We start from the raw sequence: 23368 nt of genomic DNA on the forward strand, positions 1-23368 counted from the left end.
GTGAGTGCTTCGAATTCCAGCCAAATGAGAAAAGAACGAGGCAGCTTAAGCATCTTATAAAGGAATTTTATACTGAAGTTGGAAAAAAATACAAAGCCCGGAAGCTGTGCCGAAGATGAAGAGAAAAATGAATGGCGTTGTTTTATTAGACAGTCGTATAATTTTGCAAAAAAACTTCTACTTACGTCAGCCAAGCTTTGAGCTTGAATATTAAGACGGGTATTACGCTTCGCTTGGCGTGTTTAATTTAGCTTGAAATATCTTTGCAAGTGTTTCGGATTGCCTGAATTGCTACTCATCGAGATTTTTCAGCTTTATTCGATGATTCGCAGTCGCAGCTGTTTCCTCGTACAATCATTATTTATCTAGCAGTGCACAGCCGGCATTCAAACGCTTCACTCAATACCATCGTCTAGACTGGGAATACACATCATTGCGTTCACTTCAGCGGGAATATCTGCATTGTTTCAACAGCCCTCGACGAAATTTTTCATCACCATGTATAGTATGAACGTGTTTTTTCTTAAAAATAGGCGCAAAATTCAGTTCAATGACAATTCTGGCTAAAAACCAGAATAACGATATTGTGGTTTCAATGACGCGTTTATGTTTTAATTTGAGTCGCGCAAATATTGTTCAACGAGTTAAAATCAACGACGATTATCCGAAAAAATTACACTTCCGCAAAGTCAATTTAAATTCAATGCTATGCTTTGCACAATGAGATGCAAATGTGCGTTGAACTGCAGCTTTAACGAAATGTATGGTACAGGATATAAGTTTGGAGGGTTATTTTGCGATGCAACGGTACGTTTGCTCGGCACAATAGAGGAAGAAAATGAAGTCTCGATATGATCCGGCGATGAAGAGTTGGATATGAGTCTGAATGCGGTTGCATTTGCATATCTATAATCCGGCTACATGGGACCCCCGACGATATCTTGCTTCTGGATTTGACTTTACATTTGTCGACACGGTTGAAGAATCCACGCAGACTGAATAGAAAAAGTTTTTCTTTTACCGATAATTGTTTGAACCAGCGTATAAAGGCTTTTGTGCTTATCATTATGTTCGCCCTGATTTATCTCTTCCCTTGTCATACCATATTCTGAACTTTTTACGAGTTTTTATTATTATTATTATTATTAAGTGAAGAAAGAAAAACTAAATCATATGCTTGACTTTGTTTGTTTTTCAACTCGAAACGTTCGCTAATTATTCTTTCACTCGTTAGACTTTGCCTCGTTAGCGCGGTATGGCTGATAATTCGATTAGCGTATCTCGGACGAATTCTGTAAGACATCTGCATCGTTAGAAGAAGCTTTCAAATCTTTCATTACAGCGGTTCTTGTTTCGTTTGCCGCGTTCTCCTTTCAATTGACTCACGAATCACTTCAGACTGATTCTCTTTGCATCCCAGAGATTTTAATTATTCTTAAAAATCTGAAACCAGTGCGGTACAATGTGTTTCTCATTTACACCGCGTAGCAAAGTGCATACAGAGATATTCTTTGTACCAGAAAAATTTCTTTTATATGTCGTCAATATTAATTCAACATGAGTGTATATAATTCCGTCACCGAGACTTAATTAAAATTCCGTTCAAGTCGATATCGTACTTTTATTACAACGATAACCAGCTTGATTTATAGTGAATTTTATCTGCACCAAATATTACTGCAAATCGTTTCTTGTATCTATCATTCATATCGTAAAGTCATACCAGGACCCAAATTTGTTTATAATTTCCACAAATAAGAGATTTTTTCAAGTACTGGTCTAATATTGGTTGAAGAATATTTTTTCCATAAAAACTTAACAGTTTCGATTTCAAAGGAAAAACAAAACCTCACATGAAATACTTCTCAAGCGTCAACATGCATGGCAAACGAAGAAATTGGGTGCATTCGAATTGATTGTAAGTTCTTTTCTCATCTCGAAGCTTGTACAGTGCAATGAATGTAGTATTCGTTAGCAGTGCAAAGCACAATACCTCAATCAGAACCTCGAGTGTCTACAAGTCGTGTAGTTAATATTCTTTTATAACAAACTGCTGCAGGCCGTAAGAATGCGGCACAGCGTCTGCATTGAGAGAAAACTGTATTACGTATCGTAATGAATATTTATCACACAAGTAAGCGTAAAAATCTGTGTTTGTGTGTGGTGTCCGATAGTGAATAAAAGCTCTGTGTTGATAGCGTTGTGGAAATATTTCTGCAGCTGCGATAAATGGAATTATTTCACAAGTAAATATATGATCGAGGATAATTATTTCAGGAATCGGGTCTGTGTTCGATGATCAAGAAACATCGGTCAAATAGTTTTTATTGATTTAATTTTCTAATTAAAACTTGAAATCTCTGTTATGTAAAAGAGAGAAATCGATCAAGTTTGTTCTTGCTTAGTTTTTTTCCTGTCTTTTTTTATTTATTACATTTTAATTTATTTTTGTCCTTTTTGTCTCGCAAAAAGCGAAAATCAATCCTGCAGCTACATATTGCATTTAATATTTCAATTTTAACGAAACAGGCTGCACAGCTCAGCGTCTGCGGTTAATCGAATGACGTTCCGAAAGCGCCTGCGGTTAGGCAACTCGCTTTACGCAGGCGTAACGCAGCGTTCGCCAAATCGAATCAAAGTCTCCCATTCACACGGCGCAATTTAGGCTCCGCTCAAAATTCAGACTATTCAGTGACGCTAACCTCGTTACTGCAGGCAAATCGGATTACGGATTATACTGATCCTCCGGTAACACCACACGCAGGAGTGGACCTCTGACCGACGCCACCCTGGGGAGAAAATTGTAGTGAAAAAAGCTCCAAAATCACTTCTGGTACAGATGAAGCGTTACTAGGGGCGGTCAGCACAGTCATTAATTCGTAGATTTTAAATTATAATCAAGTACCGTATTTATGAACGGTTCGACTGTCTCTCAGCATGGTCATTTGCACAATTATAGAAAATTGTACCATTCTTTGTCCCGAAACTAAGTCTTGATACCAGTGCAACGGTATATGCACACGGAGAATTTTTCTTACTCTTCTAAACTCAAGAAAATTGTTTTGTAGACGAATTTTGAAAGATACTTTTTGCAGGGAACACAAGATTTTTTTGTGGGAACCAAAATAAATCAAATGATATTGCTTTAAGGTTGCAAAATAATGTAATCGAACTAAATATATTTACACATCCGAAATAAAGATATTGATTCAGTCACATAGTTATTTCATGATATTTTCAAAATAATTAAGTGGCCTTGGGTACGTTCAACAAAATTAATTTACGCTACTTACTAAATCTATTCAGTGGATAAAGTGAAGTCAAATTCGATACCGCAATAAAAATGCAAAAAATTTTCTTGCAGAAGAAAGTACTTTCTGTGACGGAACGAAAATCTTTTCTCGTTAGAAAAGTGATGTGACGAATTATTAGAATGGATTCCGTTCGCTAATATAAAAAAATCAGCGCAACTAAATAATTAGTAGTCAAATATCGCATCTTATAAACCTCCCATTAACAATGGCATAATTCTTCTGCCGATGTTTAATGTTGCACTGAAATTTGTTGAAGTTGAAATTAAATTAAAACGAACATTTTTTTTTTTTTATTCCAGTGATTGGAAAATTGTTCAACAATTTTTACAAAATGATCTCACCATGTAAAATCTGATTTTGAAATCTCAACATAATTTCTCCGATTGTGGTAACAAGGGTTGTTTCCACCGCAGCCTTACACGACTGTCAATGAGCCGTCGGTTCTGATCAGAGGGTGATGGACATCCTCGAAGTTCGAGCTATAGGTGATTCCTATCGAGTCGCTGTGCATCTGCATGCAGATTGCGTAATTAGCATCAAACGCAGAATTCGTACCAACGCCTGGGATCCAGGTATGCAAGTACGTGTATCGTACAGTATAATATGCAGTAAATATACGTACACGACACATGTTACACGCAGTGGAGCGTTCATCTATGTTGTTTGAAAATGCGCCCCCAGAACCTTCGAAGAACTCGATGCATACACGGATACAAATTACTCGTTTTTCCGATGTCTCTGTTTCTCCGTTTTGTCTCTATTTCTGCACCGCATCAACTGTCGCGACAATGAAAGGAAAAGAAACGAACGAAACTCGGGGCAAATCGGAAAATACGCCTCTGGCCAGCTCATTTGCCGCAATATTATGCATGCATTTCATGATAAGCAAGAAAAAAAAAACACGTTCAAATTGGAAACACCGTCAAAAATGAGAATTTCCATAGAATTTCTTATGCCTCGGAACCTTCTGAGATTGTTGTCGATTATTGAACTCAGATTTCGGAATCTCTTTCGCATGACGACTTTAATTAGATCATTAGATCGTACTTATAGGTATACACACAGTAAACAATCAACTTCTTTATCGATTTATTACGAGAACTTTATCGATCGCAACTTACACGGTTCTTAATTGAGTTATTAGAAAGATAATCGAATGGCAATTGATCGGCTGTGATTGATATATGATAACATTACGGAGATACGAATTTATAACCGGCTTTGAGATTTGTCCGAGAAGTAAATTTCTGAGTAAATCTTAAAGTCTGACGGTCTGCTAAAGCCATAATGGTGTCTGAATTGTAAAGGAAACACTCGCCATATTCTGAAAATTAAGTTTGAGTTTTACGGTCGAGTGTAAAAATGTACCGTTTCGAAGTTTAACATGCAACTTTTATTCCGCTTTAGAGAAAACCTAAGAGATTGCTGCATTCGAGTTTCGTCGATCCTACATTTTTGTAAAACACTCGGTATTAGAGTTTCCATTTATTGTATTTTATTGCCGTTTCATGTCAGGAATAAAATCACTTTAAAGCATTTTAAACTTCCGCCTAAGGCGTAAGTTCAGCTTCGTTAGTTTCCCTTGCGCTGTTTTCTTCTTCTGAGTTTCACTGTGTTATTCTCCAAAGTTGGTATGGAAGTTTAATTCTCAAAGAATTCTTCGTTTCACGTTGATGAATATGCAGAAACTGGACTGAAACTGATTTTCACTATTGACAGGGTTCATTGCGAGATGATCAAGGAAGTTGAACAGGACGGTAGCAATTGTGGTAATTAAGAAACGAAAACACTAATTCAATAGCAATGCGTTGTAGAGGTTCGTGAAAGAGGAAGAGACGATGTATTTAAGATGACAGCATCATAAAAATTTGCACACAAGTTCGGCGGTGTAAAGCGTCTCAATTAACAACGTTCATTCGTACGAATCTAAGAAAGCAGTGAAGTCACGTAGGTGTTTGCTTCGTCGACGACGTTCGTCAATACCGAATTAATCTCGCTGTTGACCTGGGTGATGGCGGTGCTCTTGACGGCTGCTATGACGATATTAATAACCGCATTGGCCATCCAGTCAGTCAGCACGTTGCCACTAAGCCGGGCAGTGGTTCGTCTGTGTTCAGAATTTGAAAAAATTTGAAACATTGTGAATAAGGTAATTACGACGAAGGCTGTGAATTTTCAAGCGTTCTAATCCCTGTTGTAATTACTTGGTTTCGATGAATTTTAGGACATCGGCATATGAGTTAGACGCACAACTTTACCCTGTGGCAAGTCCATTCTCGATCAAAAGGAAAAACAAACTCACTTGCTAAAGTGAACCGAATTGAGCTCAACTCACCCGATGCTGTTGATCGCGACAGTATCCAAGGCGAATGTGTAATTCTTCAAGTTCGCGCTGAAGCCTACGGTGGTGTCGATCTTCCTGGCGGTTACCTTTGCGGTTCCACTCTCTTTCAGACTGCCCAAAAGTTTCGCGTAGTACGTGTAAGCGACCTGAAATGAGGTAGGGTCGAAAATTCAGAAAGAGAATTAAAATCATGAGGTCGTAATTTATATTGTACACCATCGGTGATTACTCACCGTTGCTACGTCGACTCCCATGTTAGCATCGAAACTTAGAGTTTCTCCATCGTATCCAAGATTTATGTCGCCGTAACGTTTCACTGATGACAAACCAGTCATCTCTCCGTCGTACAGCGAAAGACGACCACTATAGGTGATCAATAGTGGTTTCTTCAAAAAAGAACGTCACAATGTAATTAAACAGGAGGATTACTCTGGCTGATTTATAATTAAAATTACACCTTCAATCCTTGCAATACAATAGTCAAGTTGCATTTTATAAACTGGCAAATATACTAGAGCATGACGTGAATTGTTACCCTGGCTACACGCTGGTTTTGACGACATTTTCGCGGCGCCGTTCGCTCAAGAAATTAATAGTGAATCAATGGATCTCATTGTCAGTGAAGTTTGAGGCATACTTTGACATTGGAAATCACTGCTGATTTCCAACTGACAAACCTTTCGGAAATTTAAATGGCAAAATCGATCTTTCACAGCCCAACGTGATCAGCAGTACGGATTTCACTTTCTGCACGCAAGCCAATACGGATCCACGTTGAGTGAGGTCAGTGACGTCAGGCGAGAAGGTGAATTCTCGCATACTCTCACTTTCCCTGCAAAGTCACTCTCGCTTTCAGCCGCGTTTCAAATCTTTCTGGAGTAAAGCCTCACTTTCCATTGCCTTGAACCGAAGACCTGGATCTCCACTGGGTGGCCTCCTTACCTCCTTCACCTCAGCATCGTGATTTTCGTTTCTCGACCCGCCGGCTTCTACTCCTTGCAGTCATTCGCTGCGACCCCTTGGAAGATCTCTCTACGATTCGTATCCTAAATCCCAATTAGCCAGTGCGTTGTGTCGACTGTCTATCTTTTCAATCGTCCAAAGTCAACGATGTCGAGTCCTTTCGACCACCCGCAGCAAATCCTTCGCGTGTTCAACAGTTGACACTTGATAATCAGTCTCGTTCCAAGCTTGGAGCTGAATGTGTGACTCGTTGTGTTCGACCCGAACCCTGAGCACGACGGTTGCTCAACGGCATTACTCGACTTGACGTTCGTTCCCTGGCGGAAATGATTTTCCCGGAGCGTCTAATCCGTCCGCTCCACTCTGATCTCGACTCGAGGCTCATCGACGTACTTTTTCCGAACTCCGTACTCGATACCTGGTTCAGGAGTAAGTCAGACTGTGGGTTATCCGGTGACCCAACTTTCGCCCGCAAGAACGAAGTCAGGCCGAGAGGAGACCTTGACAGATTTCACTCTAGCTTTCGTTGAAGGTTTTCAAACCTAGAAATCGCTTTCATACTTCTTGGTTCTTGCCTCAGCTTTCACCCTACGACCAACCGACTCGTTCCGGTGACCCAAAACTTTCCTCTTCCTCGTCGTGCCCTCGAAGCCCACTTTCCCCGTCACTGCTTTCGGGTCATTCCTCGCTTGAACCAGATCCGTACTTCAGCCAAGGGTACTATCCAGGCCAAAGCCGCTGGCTAAGTCGACCATCCAGCGAACACTTTTTCTTTCGTTGTAGAGATGCTCACGTAGTAAAAACACCAGTGCAAGTAAGTTCGGTTTCTTTCCACTTTTCCAAATTCGATTAAATTCGAGTACATCGGTTGAAAGTCGATTCGTCATTTCACATGTAGGTCGTTGAACATTATGCAGATTTTTCGGGTATAGTGTATGATTGATGCACAATACGTGTGCCTTTGATGGTTCGCATGATCATATTTTGTTTATTGATAGTCGCTAAATTTTCCGAGTCTCTACAATATCATGATATCATTGACAAATAATAGCGTAACTCCAATTAAAATTCCGACTTTGCAAAACAAATGATAATCGCACAACAGATTGGGCTTCGCCTCCTTATACAAGATCATGATCCTGTAATTTTCGCTGAGCGACTTATCACCGTCATCGATAACGATGATCGAGCCGATAGAACTTTACTCACTCTACAATAATATACATTCATCAGGCACTCATTAGTTTGCATCGAGATCATCTGTTGTAGTCGATTTGCTTTTTCAAAGATTCGAAACACCTGGCTAATCGATTAGGATCAAGGATCACACGATCGCCGCGAGACTTTTAATTTTAGAAGAACAATAATGCAGAAGGCGATTATTTCACGGATTAGAACTCCGCTATTTTGTTACTCAGCCTATAAATGAATATATATATATATGTGTGTGTGTGTGTGTGTGTGTGTGTGTGTGTGTGTGTGTGTGTGTGTGAAATGTTATGAAATTCAACTTGTATTTATACCCTAGAGCATAAATTGCAACCCTACGTCGCTAGTCAGCGAATTTGTAAGATTGCCACACAAATTTATTCTGCCGGTTTTTTTTCTCTGCTAATTTTCCTCTCATCTGTCTTCTGCAATTGAATTTAACTCCAACTTACCACGGAGAAGGATTCCGTGACGTTCGGAATTGACAGCGGCTCAAGACTACTTTCACTGACAAAGGCCTGCACATTTGCTACCACTTCGTCGACATAGTCGTTCAGGGTAGCCGAATAGGTGGTGGAGCGTTTTCTGTGAAACAAGCGTACTCTGGTCAAGAATCCGTTGGTTGCTCACATCGTCACATAAGCGGTGGAAGGATTATTCAAAATAGGGTATTAAAAAAATGTTCAAACTTCTGTATCGGATATGAGAAATTATTCAGCATTCGAATTTCAGGGTGTTTCTGCAAAGTTACCAAAATTTCTCATTCAAATACCGCATAGAATGTTTTTGTTATTCCTTCAACTCAATTCGTCTTAATCCACTCAGGAATCGAGCATCATTTCATAAAAGCAAATATCAGAGTAATGAGCTACTTTGTCAATAATTGAGGATGCTAGAAACAAGGACCAATCATCGCAGTATTTTTTTTGCGATCCCAATATAGACGGACAATATATTTTTAATCGATGAATTGGCGAATGGATAACAAGGCTGCAACTGTAATTGGTTCATTTCATTTCAACTGGTCTTTTTGTCTACCTCGATGTATTTATGCTCGATCCGAATGATTAAGATTAAAAATCTACGATATCAGAAATGACATTAGATGTGGCGCGACCGTATGACGAAATCTCTGCAGCAAACTAAATACAGGAAGAGCTGATTGTTGCCTAAATTCTTGATCTTCAACTATCGAAAATTGGGTTGAATAGCGTTGCTATGGTAGTTCTACAGATTTGAAACTTTGACAACTATGGCAAGTGAACGAACTGATTCCGAATTATTATTTCAGGTGTGTATAGGTAAATATTTCACTCAAGAACAAGAAGTAACGCATATGTAATCTTACTGGTGCGTTTTGGTCGCAGAAGCCACCGCTACGAGGACGAGGAACAGTGCCGGAACAGTCTTCATGGTGATGAGACAGTGACTAGAGTCCGTAACTGGAATGCTCTATTATATAGTTTTCTCGCAAAAATCATCGAGATTATCTCGGAAAGATTATTTACACACGACGTAAGACCTCTTATATTATATTATCGGTCACCACAACGTTCGCACGTGCGATAAGTGCATATTCCTATATTACAGATAAAATTCATTTGGATAAAATCTCGGCAGGTGTGTACAACAATTACATTGGTATTTATATACACCAAAGATATTTCTAGTTATGGTTAATGTGCGGTTATTAACCATTATCATTTTCAACCGTTGCCCAAAAATACAGTACCGGGTGAAAAATGAAAATGCGATTTGTTTCTATAACCGAAAATCTATTATACGGTAATATTCTTTTCAATCGTGATCACTCGTACCAAATTTTATAGTGATTCCAATAATATTCAAATCATTAGTGTGACAGTACCTATTCTAACAAAATCTTCTGATACCTAAGACGAATAAAATATATGGTTCTTCCGAAGGAACATCGAGTCATTGTGTTTTTCGAGTTTTCTCTAAACTTTGCAATTAGGACCGAATACAGGGAAAATATTATCCTTCCGAAACTATTTACGATTTCCTCCCAAAAGTACATGACGAAAATAAAACAAAAATTAAGACAAAACCAGAGTTTCTAATATGATTTTCGCATTGTGAAAAGGACGGATGAAGGAATCACGAACATTTATTACTCTAATTGTCTTTATCAGCAAATGAGGTTCGGTACTCTGAAGTTCGATTGAATCAAGCGGCGAGATAAAGAATACTCGAGAACAAAAAAAATCACACAGAACAATTGTTATATTCGTTGTGGTAAAAAACCGGTATCAAACTACGTTGTGAATTATGTATGTTCAATATAAATCTCTTGTGTACACCTATCTGCCATCTGATTGAAACGATATATACCTACACATAATCGATTATATTGTAGTCTGGTGGTGATATCGACTGTTGATTGGGCCGCCTGACTGGCACCTGCACGGCTTGATTGCTCGAATATACATGTATGTATGAAACATCATGCATGATCTTACATACCATGGAAAAGTGTCGATTTGGCCGGTTATCTTCATCTCATTTCATCAATTAATTATTTTTTGAGTTTGTCCATCGTACCGAGTAATAATTGTATTTTTTCTCACATTTTTCAATTCCTGTGAATTCGTGAATGTTACTCAAATTTGTCTATTCGCACTGCACTTTATTGGGACACATAAATCGAGAGATGAAAATCGTTGGACGAAATCGTCCGGTCAAATTTACGATAATAATAATGATTTGATATTTTGTCTAAAATTCACGACTGGTGTCAGATTTAAAAGAAATTTCGCGCACTCATTATCGGCTTATCAGTAATAACGAAAGTACCAATTGCTTTTTATTTACTTTCTGCCGTGTGCATTGGAGTTGGATCAATATTTTGTTACACACATCTAGAACTTGTAAAAATGCTCGTGGTGCGGAAATATAATCGATGCCTATAACATAGCAGATTGACCATCTTGTACTCCTAGCAGAATTTCATTCGCTAATTTATAAATGTACATATTTTCTGCGAAGTAAAAAAAATTTTAAAAATCAAATTTCTTCATCAACCGTAAGTCACTGCACGTAAATGTTCTTACGAATAATAATCCATCTCTCTATAATGACTTTGAATGCAAAAACATGTTACAATCGTCCCGAAAGAACCAAAAAATGGTTTGTTGGAAATGTATTTTCATAAACACTCCATATGAGGGATTCCATTTATTGTATTTTACTGCAATTTTTCGTCAGGAATAAAATCAACTTATTTTACTTTAAAGTTCAGCTTAAGCTTCGTTATTTTTTGCTTTTCATTCCTCAGCGCTTTTTTCTGCTTCGTAGTTTCTCTACGCTATTCTCCGAAGTCGTTGTGGAAGTTTAACTCTCGAAGAATTGCTCGTATCGTATACATGAACTTGACTGATATACCGACTCTCACAAGTGACAAAGTTCATTGTGAGATGTTCAAGGAAGTTGACGAGGATGGTGGCAAGTGTGGTAATAAATAAAACAGTAACAGTAATTCAATAGCAATGCGTTGTAGAGGTTCGTGAACGAGAAAGAGACGATGTATTTAAGATGACAGCATCGTCAAAATTTGCACACAAGTTCGGCGGTGTAAAACGTCTCAGTCAACAATATTCATTCGTATAAATCTAGGAAAGCAGTGAAGTCACGTAGGCGTTTGCTTCGTCGACGATGGACGACAATACCGAATCAGCTTCGCTGTTGATCTGGCTGATGATGCTGCTCTTGGAGACTGCTAAGAGGATGTCAGCAACGGCGTCGGCAATCCAGTCAGTCAGCACGTTGCCACTCAGCTCGGCAGAGGATGTTCTGTGGTTGGAATATGAACGAATTTGAAACATTTCGAATAAGGTCATTATGACGGAGGATATAAATTTTCAAGCGTTCCAATCCCGTTTATAATTATTAGACATTAGTGAGTTTTAGAGAAACGGTGTAGAAGTTAGTCGCACAGCTTTACCCTGCGGACAAATCCATTTTCGATAAAAACAATTCCCCCGTTAAACTAAATCGAATCTTGGTCAACTCACCCGATGCTGTTGACCGCAAAAGAATCAAAAGCGATTGTGTAATTGTGCACGTTTGCGCTGAAGCCCACGGTGGTGTCGATCTTTTTGAAGGTTACCGTTGCGGTTCCAGTCTCATGAAGACTGCCCAAAAGTTTCGCGTAGTACGTGTAAGCGGCCTGAAATGGGGTAGGGTCGAAAATTCAGAAAGAGAATTAAAATCATGAGGTCGTAATTTATATTGTACACCATCGGTGATTACTCACCGTTGCTACGTCGACTCCCATGTTAGCATCGAAACTTAGAGTTTCTCCATCGTATCCAAGATTTACGTCGCCGTAACGTTTCACTGATGACAAACCAGTCAGCTCTCCGTCGTACAGCGAAAGGCTTCCGCTCAAGTTAATCAACAGTTCTGTCTGAAAAAAAAGAACGTAACAGCGTTACTAGACAAAAGGATTACCTACTCAGGAATGTATAATCAAAATTATAGCTTTAATCCTTGCAGGAGAATAGTCAAGTTGTATTTATTAGCGGGCAAAAACGTTAGAATGCGAAGTTGACTGTCACCCGAGTTGTTCATTGGTTTGACGACATTTTCGCAGCGCCGTTCGCTCAAGAGATTAGTAGTGAATCAATGGATCTCATTGTCAGTGAAGTTTGAGGCATACTTTGACATTGGAAATCACTGCTGATTTCCAACTGACAAACCTTTCGGAAATTTAAATGGCAAAATCGATCTTTCACAGCCCAACGTGATCAGCAGTACGGATTTCACTTTCTGCACGCAAGCCAATACGGATCCACGTTGAGTGAGGTCAGTGACGTCAGGCGAGAAGGTGAATTCTCGCATACTCTCGCTTTCCCTGTAAAGTCACTCTCGCTTTCAGCCGCGTTTCAAATCCTTCTGGAGTAAGGCCTCACTTTCCATTGCCTTGAACCGAAGACCTGGATCTCCACTGGGTGGCCTCCTTACCTCCTTCACCTCAGCATCGTGATTTTCGTTTCTCGACCCGCCGGCTTCTACTCCTTGCAGTCATTCGTTTCGACCCCTCGGAAGATCTTTCTACGATTGGTATTCTAAATCCCAATTAGCCAGTGCGTTGTGTCGACTGTCTATCTTTTCAATCGTCCAAAGTCAACGATGTCGAGTCCTTTCGACCACCCGCAGCAAATCCTTCGCGTGTTCAACAGTTGACACTTGATAATCAGTCTCGTTCCAAGCTTGGAGCTGAATGTGTGACTCGTTGTGTTCGACCCGAACCCTGAGCACGACGGTTGCTCAACGGCATTACTCGACTTGACGTTCGTTCCCTGGCGGAAATGATTTTCCCGGAGCGTCTAATCCGTCCGCTCCACTCTGATCTCGACTCGAGGCTCATCGACGTACTTTTTCCGAACTCCGTACTCGATACCTGGTTCAGGAGTAAGTCAGACTGTCGGTGATCCGTGGACCCAACTTTCGCCCGCAAGAACGAAGTCAGGCCGAGAGGAGACCTTGACAGATTTCACTCTAGCTTTCGTTGAAGATTTACAAAACATGGGAATCACTTTCATAGGCCTTGGTTCTCGCCTCGGCTTTCACCCTACGACCGACTGACTCCTTCCGGTGACCCAAAATTTTCCTTTTGTAAAGATAATCGCATAACACCTTTGGAATAACATTTTTATACAAGATCATGTTCTTGCAATTTTCGCTGAGCGACTTATCGTCATCATCAAGAACGATAATTGAACCGATAAAACTTTACGCACTCTATAATAATGTACATTTACCGGGCACTCATTAGCTTGCATTAAGATCGTCCAGAGCAATTAATTTGCTTTCTCAAAGATTATAGCCACGAATTGATCGACTACTACGCCATTTACGTACTCGCGAGGATCACACAATCCCGCGAAACTTTCAATTTCATAAAAATAAAACTACCGAGTGCGATTTTTTCACGAATCATAACTTTCTCACCATTTTATTACGCAGCCTATGTATAAACATATTCATTAGATACTGTAAAATAAAATTTGTATTCGAATCCTTATAGAGCCAAAGGTGCAATCCTGCATCAGTGGTCATCGAATTTGTAAAATTGCCACACAAATTTATTCTGCCAGTTTTTTCTCTGTTAATTTTCTTCTAAACTGTCATCTGCAATTAAATTTAACTCCAACTTACCACGGAGAAGGATTCCGTGACGTTCGGAATTGATAGTGGCTCAAGACTACTTGCACTGACATACGCCTGCAGAGTTTCTACTACTTCGTCGACATAGTCGTTCAGATTAGCCGAATAGGTGGTGGATCGTTTCCTGTATAAGAAGCACAGTCAGGTCGAAAATTCGATAGATGTACACATCGTTACGTCAGCGGTGGAAAGCTTATTGAAGAAAATCATAAAAAAACATTCAAAACTTCTATACCCAATAACAAAAATTATCTAGCATTCGAATCTCATAGTGTTTCTGCAAAGTTACCAAAATTCTTTATTGAAATTTTTCATAGAATGTTGATCCTTGAACTCGACTCATCTTAATCCACTCAGGAATCGAGCATCATTTCATAAAAGCAAATATCAGAGTAATGAGCTACTTTGCCAATAATTGAGGATGCTAGAAACAAGGACCAATCATCGCAGTATTTTTTTTGCGATCCCAATATAGACGGACAATATATTTTTAATCGATGAATTGGCGAATGGATAATAAGGCTGCAACTGTAATTGGTTCATTTCATTTCAACTGGTCTTTTTGTCTACCTCGATGTAATTATGCTCGATCCGAATGATTAAGAATAAAAATCTACGATATCAGAAATGACATTAGATGTGGTGCGACCATATGACGAAATCTCTGCAACAAACTAAATACACGAAGATCTGATTGTTGCCTAAATTCTTGATCTTCAACTATCGAAAATTGGGTTCAATAGCGTTGCTATGGTAGTTCTACAGATTTGAAACTTTGACAACTTTGGCAAGTGAACGAACTGGTTCCGAATTATTATTTCAGGTGTGTATAGGTAAATATTTCACTCAACAAGAACAAGAAGTAACGCATATGTAATCTTACTGGTGCGTTTTGGTCGCAGAAGCCACCGCTACGAGGACGAGGAACAGTGCCGGAACAGTCTTCATGGTGATGAGACAGTGACTAGAGCCCGTAACTGGAATGCTTTATTTTATAGATTTTTTGCAAAAATCATCGAGATTATCTCGACGAGATTACTTATACACGACGTAAAATCTCTTACATTATTTTATCGGTCACCACAACATTTGCATGTGCGATAAGTGTGCATTTCTATATTATAATCAAAATTCGTTTTGGATAAAATCTCGGCAGGTGTGTCCAACAATTATATTGGTATTTACATACACCAAAGATATTTCTAGTGATGGTTAATGTGCGGTTATTAACCATTATCATTTTCAACCGTTGCCCAAAAATACAGTACTGGGTGAAAAATGCAAATGCGTTTTGTTTCTGTAACCGAAAATCTAGTGTAAGGTATTATTCTTTTCGATCGTGGTCACTTGTTCCGAATTTTCTAGTTATTACAGCAATATTTAAATCTTTATTGTGATAGTACCTACTTTACCAAAACTATAGTGTCACGTTATAACGCGCTGTGACCAGGGTTCCTTCTTCATATTTTTTGCTGTTGAAAAAAATTCTTTATCATTCATAAATAACTAATCTTTTGATTAGGTACATTTTGTTTGAAGAAACGCCACGTCGTCATTGTGTTTCATACAGGCAGAAAATTTTCCTTCCGAAGCCTTTCACGATCTCAACCTAAAATCCCATGACAAAAAAGTGACAGATCAAGACAAAATCATGGTTTTTAATTTGATTTTTGCGTCGTTAAAAAGACGGGTGAAGGAATCACGAAAATTGATTACTCCAATTAGCTTTATCAACAAATCAGGTTCCGCACTCTGAAAATCGATTGAATCAAGCGGGGAGATAACCAATACTCGACCGCACAAAAAAAATACAAAGAAAAATTGTTAATTTTGTGGTGGTAAAAAGCCGGTATCAAACCTCCATCGTGAATTATGTACAATAGAAATCGCGTGTCTATACCTATCTGCAATCTGATTGAAACGATATGCATACATAATCGATTATATTATAGTCTGGTGGTGATATCGACTCTTTAATGAGCCACATGACTGGAACCTGTACGGCTTGATTGCTAGAGTATACATGTATGTATGATACATGATGCTGGATTTTACATACCGTAGAAAACTGTCGGTTTTTCCGGTTATCTTCAGCTTATGTTATTAATTAATGATTTTCGAGTTTACTCATCGCATCGCATAATAATTGTATTTTTCGTCAGATGTTTCGATTCCTAAAACTCCCGGTCTGAAATCTGTGACCATTTCTCAAATTCGTACTGTATTGGAAGACAGAAATTGAATTGAGAATCGTCAGGTCAAATTTGTGATGGTAAAAATATAATTTGATGTTTTATCGAAAATAAAAATACGACTGGGTGAAGTGTTAAGTTTGAAAGTGATCTTGCGCACTCGTAATTGCCTTATCAGTCGTAACGAAAGTACCTATTATTTTTTATGCACTTTGTGCCGTGATATCGTAGCTGCATCAATCATTTGTTACCTATATCTACAACTTGTACGAATTCTTAGTGTGGAATATCATCTCTCAATTCATCGTGCGTTAATAGCTAGTTATCCATTCATAGATGTACACAATAGAAATTATTTCGCTGAATACGAAGAGAATTAAAAAAATATGATTTCAGATCAATCGAAGGAACTGTACGTAAATGTTTTACAAATAATACTCCATTTTTATAATTTCCTTAAAAATAAAAACACATTACGATTGTCCTAAAAGAGCCAAAAATGATTTGTTAAAAATCCCAAAAACTGAAATATAAAAATTCTCGGAGCCTGAAAATTTCTTTTGATTAGAGCTAAAAAAGGTCACCATTGAATTCGGGCTATAATTCGAAATAGGAATTTCCAATATTATCACATGAGGGTAACATTTTTCAGGAATTATCTTACAAAGTACGCAATAATAAAGCTGGAAAATATTTTATTTATCACTTTGGAAGAACTTTTATTTGATTCAAAAAAGATTTTTTATTTTGTTCAATTAACAAAAACAAATATTTCATAACTGCATTATACATACATATAAGATACTGGGATGTACAATTTCACACAAAATCCCGTAGAACAAGAAGTACTGATAATTAATACCCGCTATTACATTATGAATATTGATAGACATATGATAATGTTTTCGTGGATAATGAACCTGTAGTTTCATTTTCATTTTAATTATATGTTAAAATAATTATTGCTCGTGTATTTATTAAGTATTTTGGTATATCAACAATCTATCATAACGATTCATCACAAACCGCATTATAGAAATGCAAAACTCGATAAGATAATTATCATATAAAGGGTTGTATAAATTAAAAATATATAAATTCTTCTTGCATCTAATACATCGATATCATGGAATCTCAAATATGCACCATATAAGTATGTATATCATCAACATACGCTTCAAGATTTACTCTTCATTTTAAAGTACGCATAAAAAATTTGCGTATTTGTGAAACATAACGCATAACGAAGAGTTAGAATACTTAGAGAATATATAGATATCGACATGAATAGTAATAAGACGTGTTAACCTGTTGACGGCAGTTTGGGGACTTCAAATAAGGAATTAATTGAACTTATTTATAAATTTCACGTCTGACAAAAAGTCGACTTGAAATGATACATTCCCGCCGTTAACAGGTTAAACAGATTAAAAACAGGCAAATTAATTGCTTAGTAGGTAAAGTGTAGTGAATATAATAATACAAATAACAATTTTAACAACAAAGTAACAATAAAGTAAATTCGAAAGTTTGGTGAAACTACGAGTAAGAAAACTGCGATAAATCGTGCCAAGCTCAAACGTTTCCTGGTTGATTAACAACTCTGCTGCCCGAATTAATCCTGCACTATGATTTAAGGTACCATTAATCGTTTTCAAAAATTCCTTACATCTCAATTCAAGATAGAAAGAAACGCCAAGTTTTTGTGCAGCCAAGGTTAAACTGGTGGCGATATATAATTTCAAAAAAAGAAATTCATGTTGAAAATATCGCTGAAAAAAAATGGGTTATTCCTCGGTATATTAACGGCGAGTGCAACCGTCGTTTCGGTCGCCGCATCAGCTGCGACACCCCGATACACGAATAGTCATTTGGTGAGTAAAGCACTGACGTTGAAATCTTCCAGAACTTTATTGATGTTTTCTTTGACCCTTGCCTCGATGACCGGTGCCACTTTCCAACGCAGGGTGCTTGCCATCCAGGATGAAATCTTTGACGCCAACCAATTCAAACCTCCCAGACCCGTTACATGGGCTTCAACGTCGCTGTAAAAAATATTAAGAAATTTCTTCCTCTAACCTGGGTTGATGCCTACAATTTTTCAAATTGATGTGCAGTTATTTCACGAATTTCTGTACATACTTTTAACGTAAATTTCGTTCCGATTCCTTGGCAAACGCTTTGAATTTAATTCTGTATTATACTGCAATTTTCTTACATCAAGATTTCAACAGTTGCCTTCATCGAAATTTCCTCCATTTCACTGAACATTAACTACTAAAGAAAGTTACTAAATGACAGAGATAAATCGAGAAGCACTGCAAAAGAGTTGAAGAAAATAGAAAAGTAATGCAAAGGAATCACCAAGTGTTGTGAAAAAACACAGAGTCTACATTGCAGAGAAGTTGAGCAGAAATTCGCACTGGTTTTATCTAAATAATTTTGTAACTTTTTTCGGCAACGCTTCTATTCGCAAATATCAATAAAAAAAAAAATATATATATATTTATTCAGAGGAAGACTTCAAAAAATTCAAAAAGTCAATATGAAACCACCTCGACTATCGACATATTAGAAAACAGCGTAGTCTGTAGATACCTGATGTTTGTGATCTTGAAATCTGCCAAACGGATCTTTACGTCCTGGTCCTTTTTATCGAGGACAAACTTGAAGAGAGCCTCATTACGACCGACGGTTGTCTGTATAGCCCCTGTCGGTCCAACGTCCATCAACTTCGCCTCGTAATGGTCGTAAGAGATCTGCAAATATGGAATCATCCGTGATCCAAATTCATTACAAGTTTCGCCTTTTAAATTTCACTCAATCTCGATGCATTATTCTCGCGAGAACTTGCGAACCTTGAGCTCTGCCAGACCGACTGTCCCAAATATAACGATATTTCCATCCTCGACTGCGATACTGACGTTGCCCTTCCTGGATATCGTGGCCAGATTCTGGAAGATGCCATTCCTCGCAGTGAAACGACCCGTCGTCACGACTCCAGCTAATTTCTTTGTAAAAGAAGCATCGATGTCCGGTGTCGGTATGGTTGAGACTTTGAGTTCGTTGATTCGGTTATTCGCGTTGGCGAGAATTTTATCGAATATGTCGTTTGTCACCACATTCACCGCTTTGCTGTGCTCCCTGTAAAAAGCAGTATTTTTATTATCATTTTAGAGCATTCTACGTTACCTAGATAACTCTCTTGGATGAATTATCCTCATCCTTCATCTTGTATAGAGATACTGTGACTTAAGGTAATCTCCATCTTTTTTCACGATACAGAAATAAGATAACTGCTGTCCAAGGAAACCAAATATATCTTTTTCAGTCAGTAAAACATTCAATTCTTTTAGAAAAAAGAATGAGAACATTGTGATAATTAATAACTTCTTTAATTTATATCGTTATCTTTTTTACTACGCAGATGAAAATGAGGATAATTTAATTTCTCAAACAGATAGCAGACATGAGAAACTATCTTTCGTGATATGTAGATGAATTTTTGTTCGGACAATGTTAGATTCATCTACGTGATAATACTCATTATTTTGCACTACGGAGGGATAGTTTTACTTAGCTGACTATTTCTTGTTCGATTGTACTTACGTTATGGCATCGACTAAATCAGACTCGCCTTGGAGAAGATCGCAGGCAGATAATTCAACGATAACTTCATCGAGCTCCATTTTGAGCAAGTGATTCAAGCGACTGGTGAGATCCATCCACAAGTGAGCACCCAAGGTATCAGCTTAGAATAAAATGGGTAATGAGTCAGAAGAAAGACGACGGAAATAACACAAGCGGATTACCAAATACTTAGTGCGTTTAGTATATTTATTCTTATTACTGAACGGAAATACAAAAAGCCGAAGACTCAGGTGCGTTGTACGATATCTTTGAGTATTATTTTATTGGTATTATTTTACAAAACAGGCTTGGCTTTTTACGGAAATTATATTTCGTAAACATGTGTTTAAAAATGAATGTGCTTTTTCAATGAGTGTGAAAATCAATAATAAATCAAGAGACTCTGTCCACCGCCTAACAAAACTTAATGAGTATTTAAGAAATGTAAAAAAAAGTCATAATGTACATCAACAAACGAATGTTGTGAGTATAATGGATTCGAGGATTGAAATATTGATCTAAAATTCCCCATTTTCAAACTGTGGTTTTAAATCTCTCAAATATCGTTTAATCTCTAGTATTCACGTTCATGATCTTTGACACAAACGATGAATCACCGACGGTGGAGAAAAGAAAATGGCACAATCAAAATGTGATTAAAATTATGCCACTGAACTATTCTCGGGAATCGACGTTTACTCACAAAGTTCATCCCTGTCGAGTTGACCGCTTATCTCGCCCTCGCTATCGCGATACGTAGTTTTTATGAGGACTTTCTCCGGTTTATACTCGATGGCGTAACTGTTGTTGGTCAGGAAACAGTCCTCTATTGGATAAACTCCGATTGACCCTTCTGCCTTAACATTTTTGAAAATTATTCTGCGCGAAAAAACACGCAGAGTATAAATCAATTCTTGTGTCTCAAATTTGTCCGAAGTACAGCACACGTTGATTTGAACGAAATTGTTAATTTTCGAAAATTAAACATCACGGTGACATTATGTTGTTTTAAAAAGTTGCCCATCAGTTTTTAATAATATTTTTAGTGATTGATAATAAAACGAGAATTATCATAAAATAGAAAATAGTCTTATAAACCAATCCAATTTGCATTCATTTTAGTAACCGTGAGATCGTTTAGCAATGAACGGCAATTCACTTTTTATTGCAAAATACTTACGAAATTTGACCAGATGTGGTCAAAGGCAGAAAAGCGTTAAGGGCAGTGTTTTGCACGAAAAATTCTCCCGACACCTCCAAATCACCGACGTCGATTTCAGCTGCCAAGAAGAGGAACTCGAATCGCGCGGTTACGCCGGTAAACCGGAAATCCGGCTCACGCAGAAGTTTGAGGTTCGTCAACTCTCTAATTGGAATTATACGAATTAAATCAATTACGATTTATCAACGTCCAGGTTTTTTCAAACTCATTTCATCTCACTGATTACTAATAAATTCCGGTTGTTCCACAGAAATTGACAAACTGTAATTCTTTTTCTTATCAATCTGGAGCTACTCCATTTTTGAAAAACGATTCGATTCAAGTTAACATTCACATACGAAATATAATGCTAAAAAAATTGCAGGCCAAACAACCGCTGGAAACGAAGACATTTCGCGTGATATTTGACAGCCATTATCTTAACAACATGTTAATGACGTTAAATTCGAGGCGTTTACCCATGAAATTAATATTTGGTTTTTACAGATATTTCTGCAACTTCTTCCAACCACCCCATCAAATTATTGCGCTCTCAATTCCCGACGCGCCGAATTTGATTTTTTTTAGTCCCAAGAATTTAAGAAGAAATAATATTCTAATTATAAATACTCACTATCCAAGTGATTCACTTACACGTGTGTGTCTCCCTTAACGGTGAAGAATACGTCCTTGAGAGGGTGCTGCTTAGCCGGGGCATTGCTCCATATTGATCGTCGCACAGCAGCATTCGTAAACGACTGAATTAATTAAAAACACGCTTTATTAGGATGCAAAATTTGAATCTATGCTTGGCTGTTGCCGCAAACCCTCTGTTGAAAATTTTAGTACAATATACCCTCGTAATCATCGTCTCGATAGTCTCCTTGGTCCATTCGATGGCCTGAGCGAGGTCCGGATTTTGTACTACAAAAACAAAGGAAAAAATCGAACAGAGAATAAAAGCCTGATGGTCTCTACTTTGCTAACCGAGCCACGGTTTCGAAATTTCGCAACGCTTCACGGAGGAATTTTCTTTGCCTACGGCGGTTTGTTACAACTAAGGGTGTTGCAGCTACTCTAATGCTTTATACTGATATTCCTATTGTTGATAATAATATCATGGTCAGGGAACTCGGGAAAAATCATTCTCGGAGTTCTGCCGGAAAATATTACGACTTGCAGCATATCCTATGTAAGGATTACAAATCAAAGTTCCGCACGGAGATCTTTGCCTTGACTGCTTCAGAACGGAAAAAATTACACGGACACGAATCTCGAGATCGAATTGAAAAATCGTCATAATACCTGTTGAATTTGTCTCTGTAACATTAAAAAAAACCGTCAACAACAAAAGAAAATCGGAAGAAGCAATGACCAGAAAGTCTTTCAAGATTTCCTGCCACGGTTTTCCATTACAAGGTATAAAAAACCTTGGATTCTGAGTCTACGAATTTTCTTATCTTGCAGGGAGTGAGTATCCAATGAACTAGAGATATGCGGTTGATAAATTTAGAATACCTGGCCACTCCATGCAACCGTGTAACATATGCCGAAATGCGCTTTGATCAAACATCAAAACCACGAGCACTCGAATAAGGCTTAATTTTTTACTTATCGTTAATCGCCTAAACTGACGCTCGAGCTGTGATTGCAAGATTTACTGGAATGCATTTACGGATAAAGAGATTGCGATGCGTCACGTTTCTGCAATGAAAATCATCATGAATTTGAACAATTATAAAATACGGGAGTGTTTTATGCCAGCCTGTCGTACGTTTAATTCATTCAAACTGTTAATCGAAAGTGCACACTGGTCGGTACAGTCGTTTTATCGCCTTAGCGTCCCAGAAATTCCAGAATGATGTATCGGTGATTGAAACCACTAGCCTACAGACAATAGTTCGTGTAATTGGATAGATTTCTGGTAGTTCAAAGACGGACTAGTTTCTTTCTAACTTCTTTTGTTCTATCTGTTGAATTTCGTAACGGTGAATAATCATACCTTTGAGCACGTCCATCCTTGTTCTTCGGCTTGTCAAAACCGCCTACAACACAGATGTTCACGTTGCCCACGTCGCGGTATTTTCAGGGATATACACCACATGTGACAGCCGCGTGTCACGTTACTACGCTCTTCGAATGAACGTCTAGTCTACCAATCAGGACTTATCCACCGCCGACAGACTCATCCGAGAATTTTCATTCATCGTCAGTCGCTTAATCTTTCTCCGATTCATCCTACGGTAGTCCAATCCTAAATCATCTACGTTACCGATGATGAATCGCTTTCACACAAGGTTCTGCGATATCTGGTCATTTTGTTCAC

At 38.1% G+C, this 23368-nt stretch overlaps 3 protein-coding genes across 4 annotated transcripts; all 3 read right to left on the reverse strand.

The window, feature by feature from the left end:
• Nucleotides 1–5131: 5131 nt before the first annotated feature.
• On the reverse strand, nucleotides 5132–9315 carry LOC124216105 (uncharacterized). Its single transcript, XM_046620236.1, has 5 exons — nucleotides 9179–9315; nucleotides 8283–8415; nucleotides 5892–6044; nucleotides 5650–5804; nucleotides 5132–5421 (listed from the first exon to the last, which is right to left on the reverse strand). Exons 1-5 carry the CDS (start codon nucleotides 9241–9243, stop codon nucleotides 5241–5243), a joined length of 687 nt encoding a protein of 228 aa, XP_046476192.1. The 5' UTR covers nucleotides 9244–9315; the 3' UTR covers nucleotides 5132–5240.
• Nucleotides 9316–11326: 2011 nt separating this feature from the next.
• On the reverse strand, nucleotides 11327–15024 carry LOC124216104 (mite allergen Der f 7-like). Its single transcript, XM_046620235.2, has 5 exons — nucleotides 14903–15024; nucleotides 14011–14143; nucleotides 12104–12256; nucleotides 11862–12016; nucleotides 11327–11640 (listed from the first exon to the last, which is right to left on the reverse strand). The coding sequence occupies exons 1-5, from the start codon at nucleotides 14965–14967 to the stop codon at nucleotides 11460–11462; spliced, it is 687 nt and encodes a 228-aa protein (XP_046476191.1). The 5' UTR covers nucleotides 14968–15024; the 3' UTR covers nucleotides 11327–11459.
• A 1890-nt stretch (nucleotides 15025–16914) lies between these two features.
• On the reverse strand, nucleotides 16915–23188 carry LOC124216285 (uncharacterized). Of its 2 annotated transcripts, XM_046620612.2 has the most exons (9): nucleotides 23045–23188; nucleotides 21899–21966; nucleotides 21697–21800; nucleotides 21022–21207; nucleotides 20545–20720; nucleotides 19821–19962; nucleotides 19070–19355; nucleotides 18810–18970; nucleotides 16915–18256 (listed from the first exon to the last, which is right to left on the reverse strand). In XM_046620612.2, exons 1-9 carry the CDS (start codon nucleotides 23058–23060, stop codon nucleotides 18079–18081), a joined length of 1317 nt encoding a protein of 438 aa, XP_046476568.1. In that variant the 5' UTR covers nucleotides 23061–23188; the 3' UTR covers nucleotides 16915–18078. The 2 variants fall into 2 exon arrangements, with proteins under 2 accessions (XP_046476568.1, XP_046476569.1); XM_046620613.2 differs by lacking the exon at nucleotides 21022–21207.
• Nucleotides 23189–23368: the final 180 nt, after the last annotated feature.

The sequence above is a fragment of the Neodiprion pinetum genome, chromosome 4 (genome assembly GCF_021155775.2).
Source record: "Neodiprion pinetum isolate iyNeoPine1 chromosome 4, iyNeoPine1.2, whole genome shotgun sequence".
Lineage (NCBI taxonomy): Eukaryota > Metazoa > Arthropoda > Insecta > Hymenoptera > Diprionidae > Neodiprion > Neodiprion pinetum.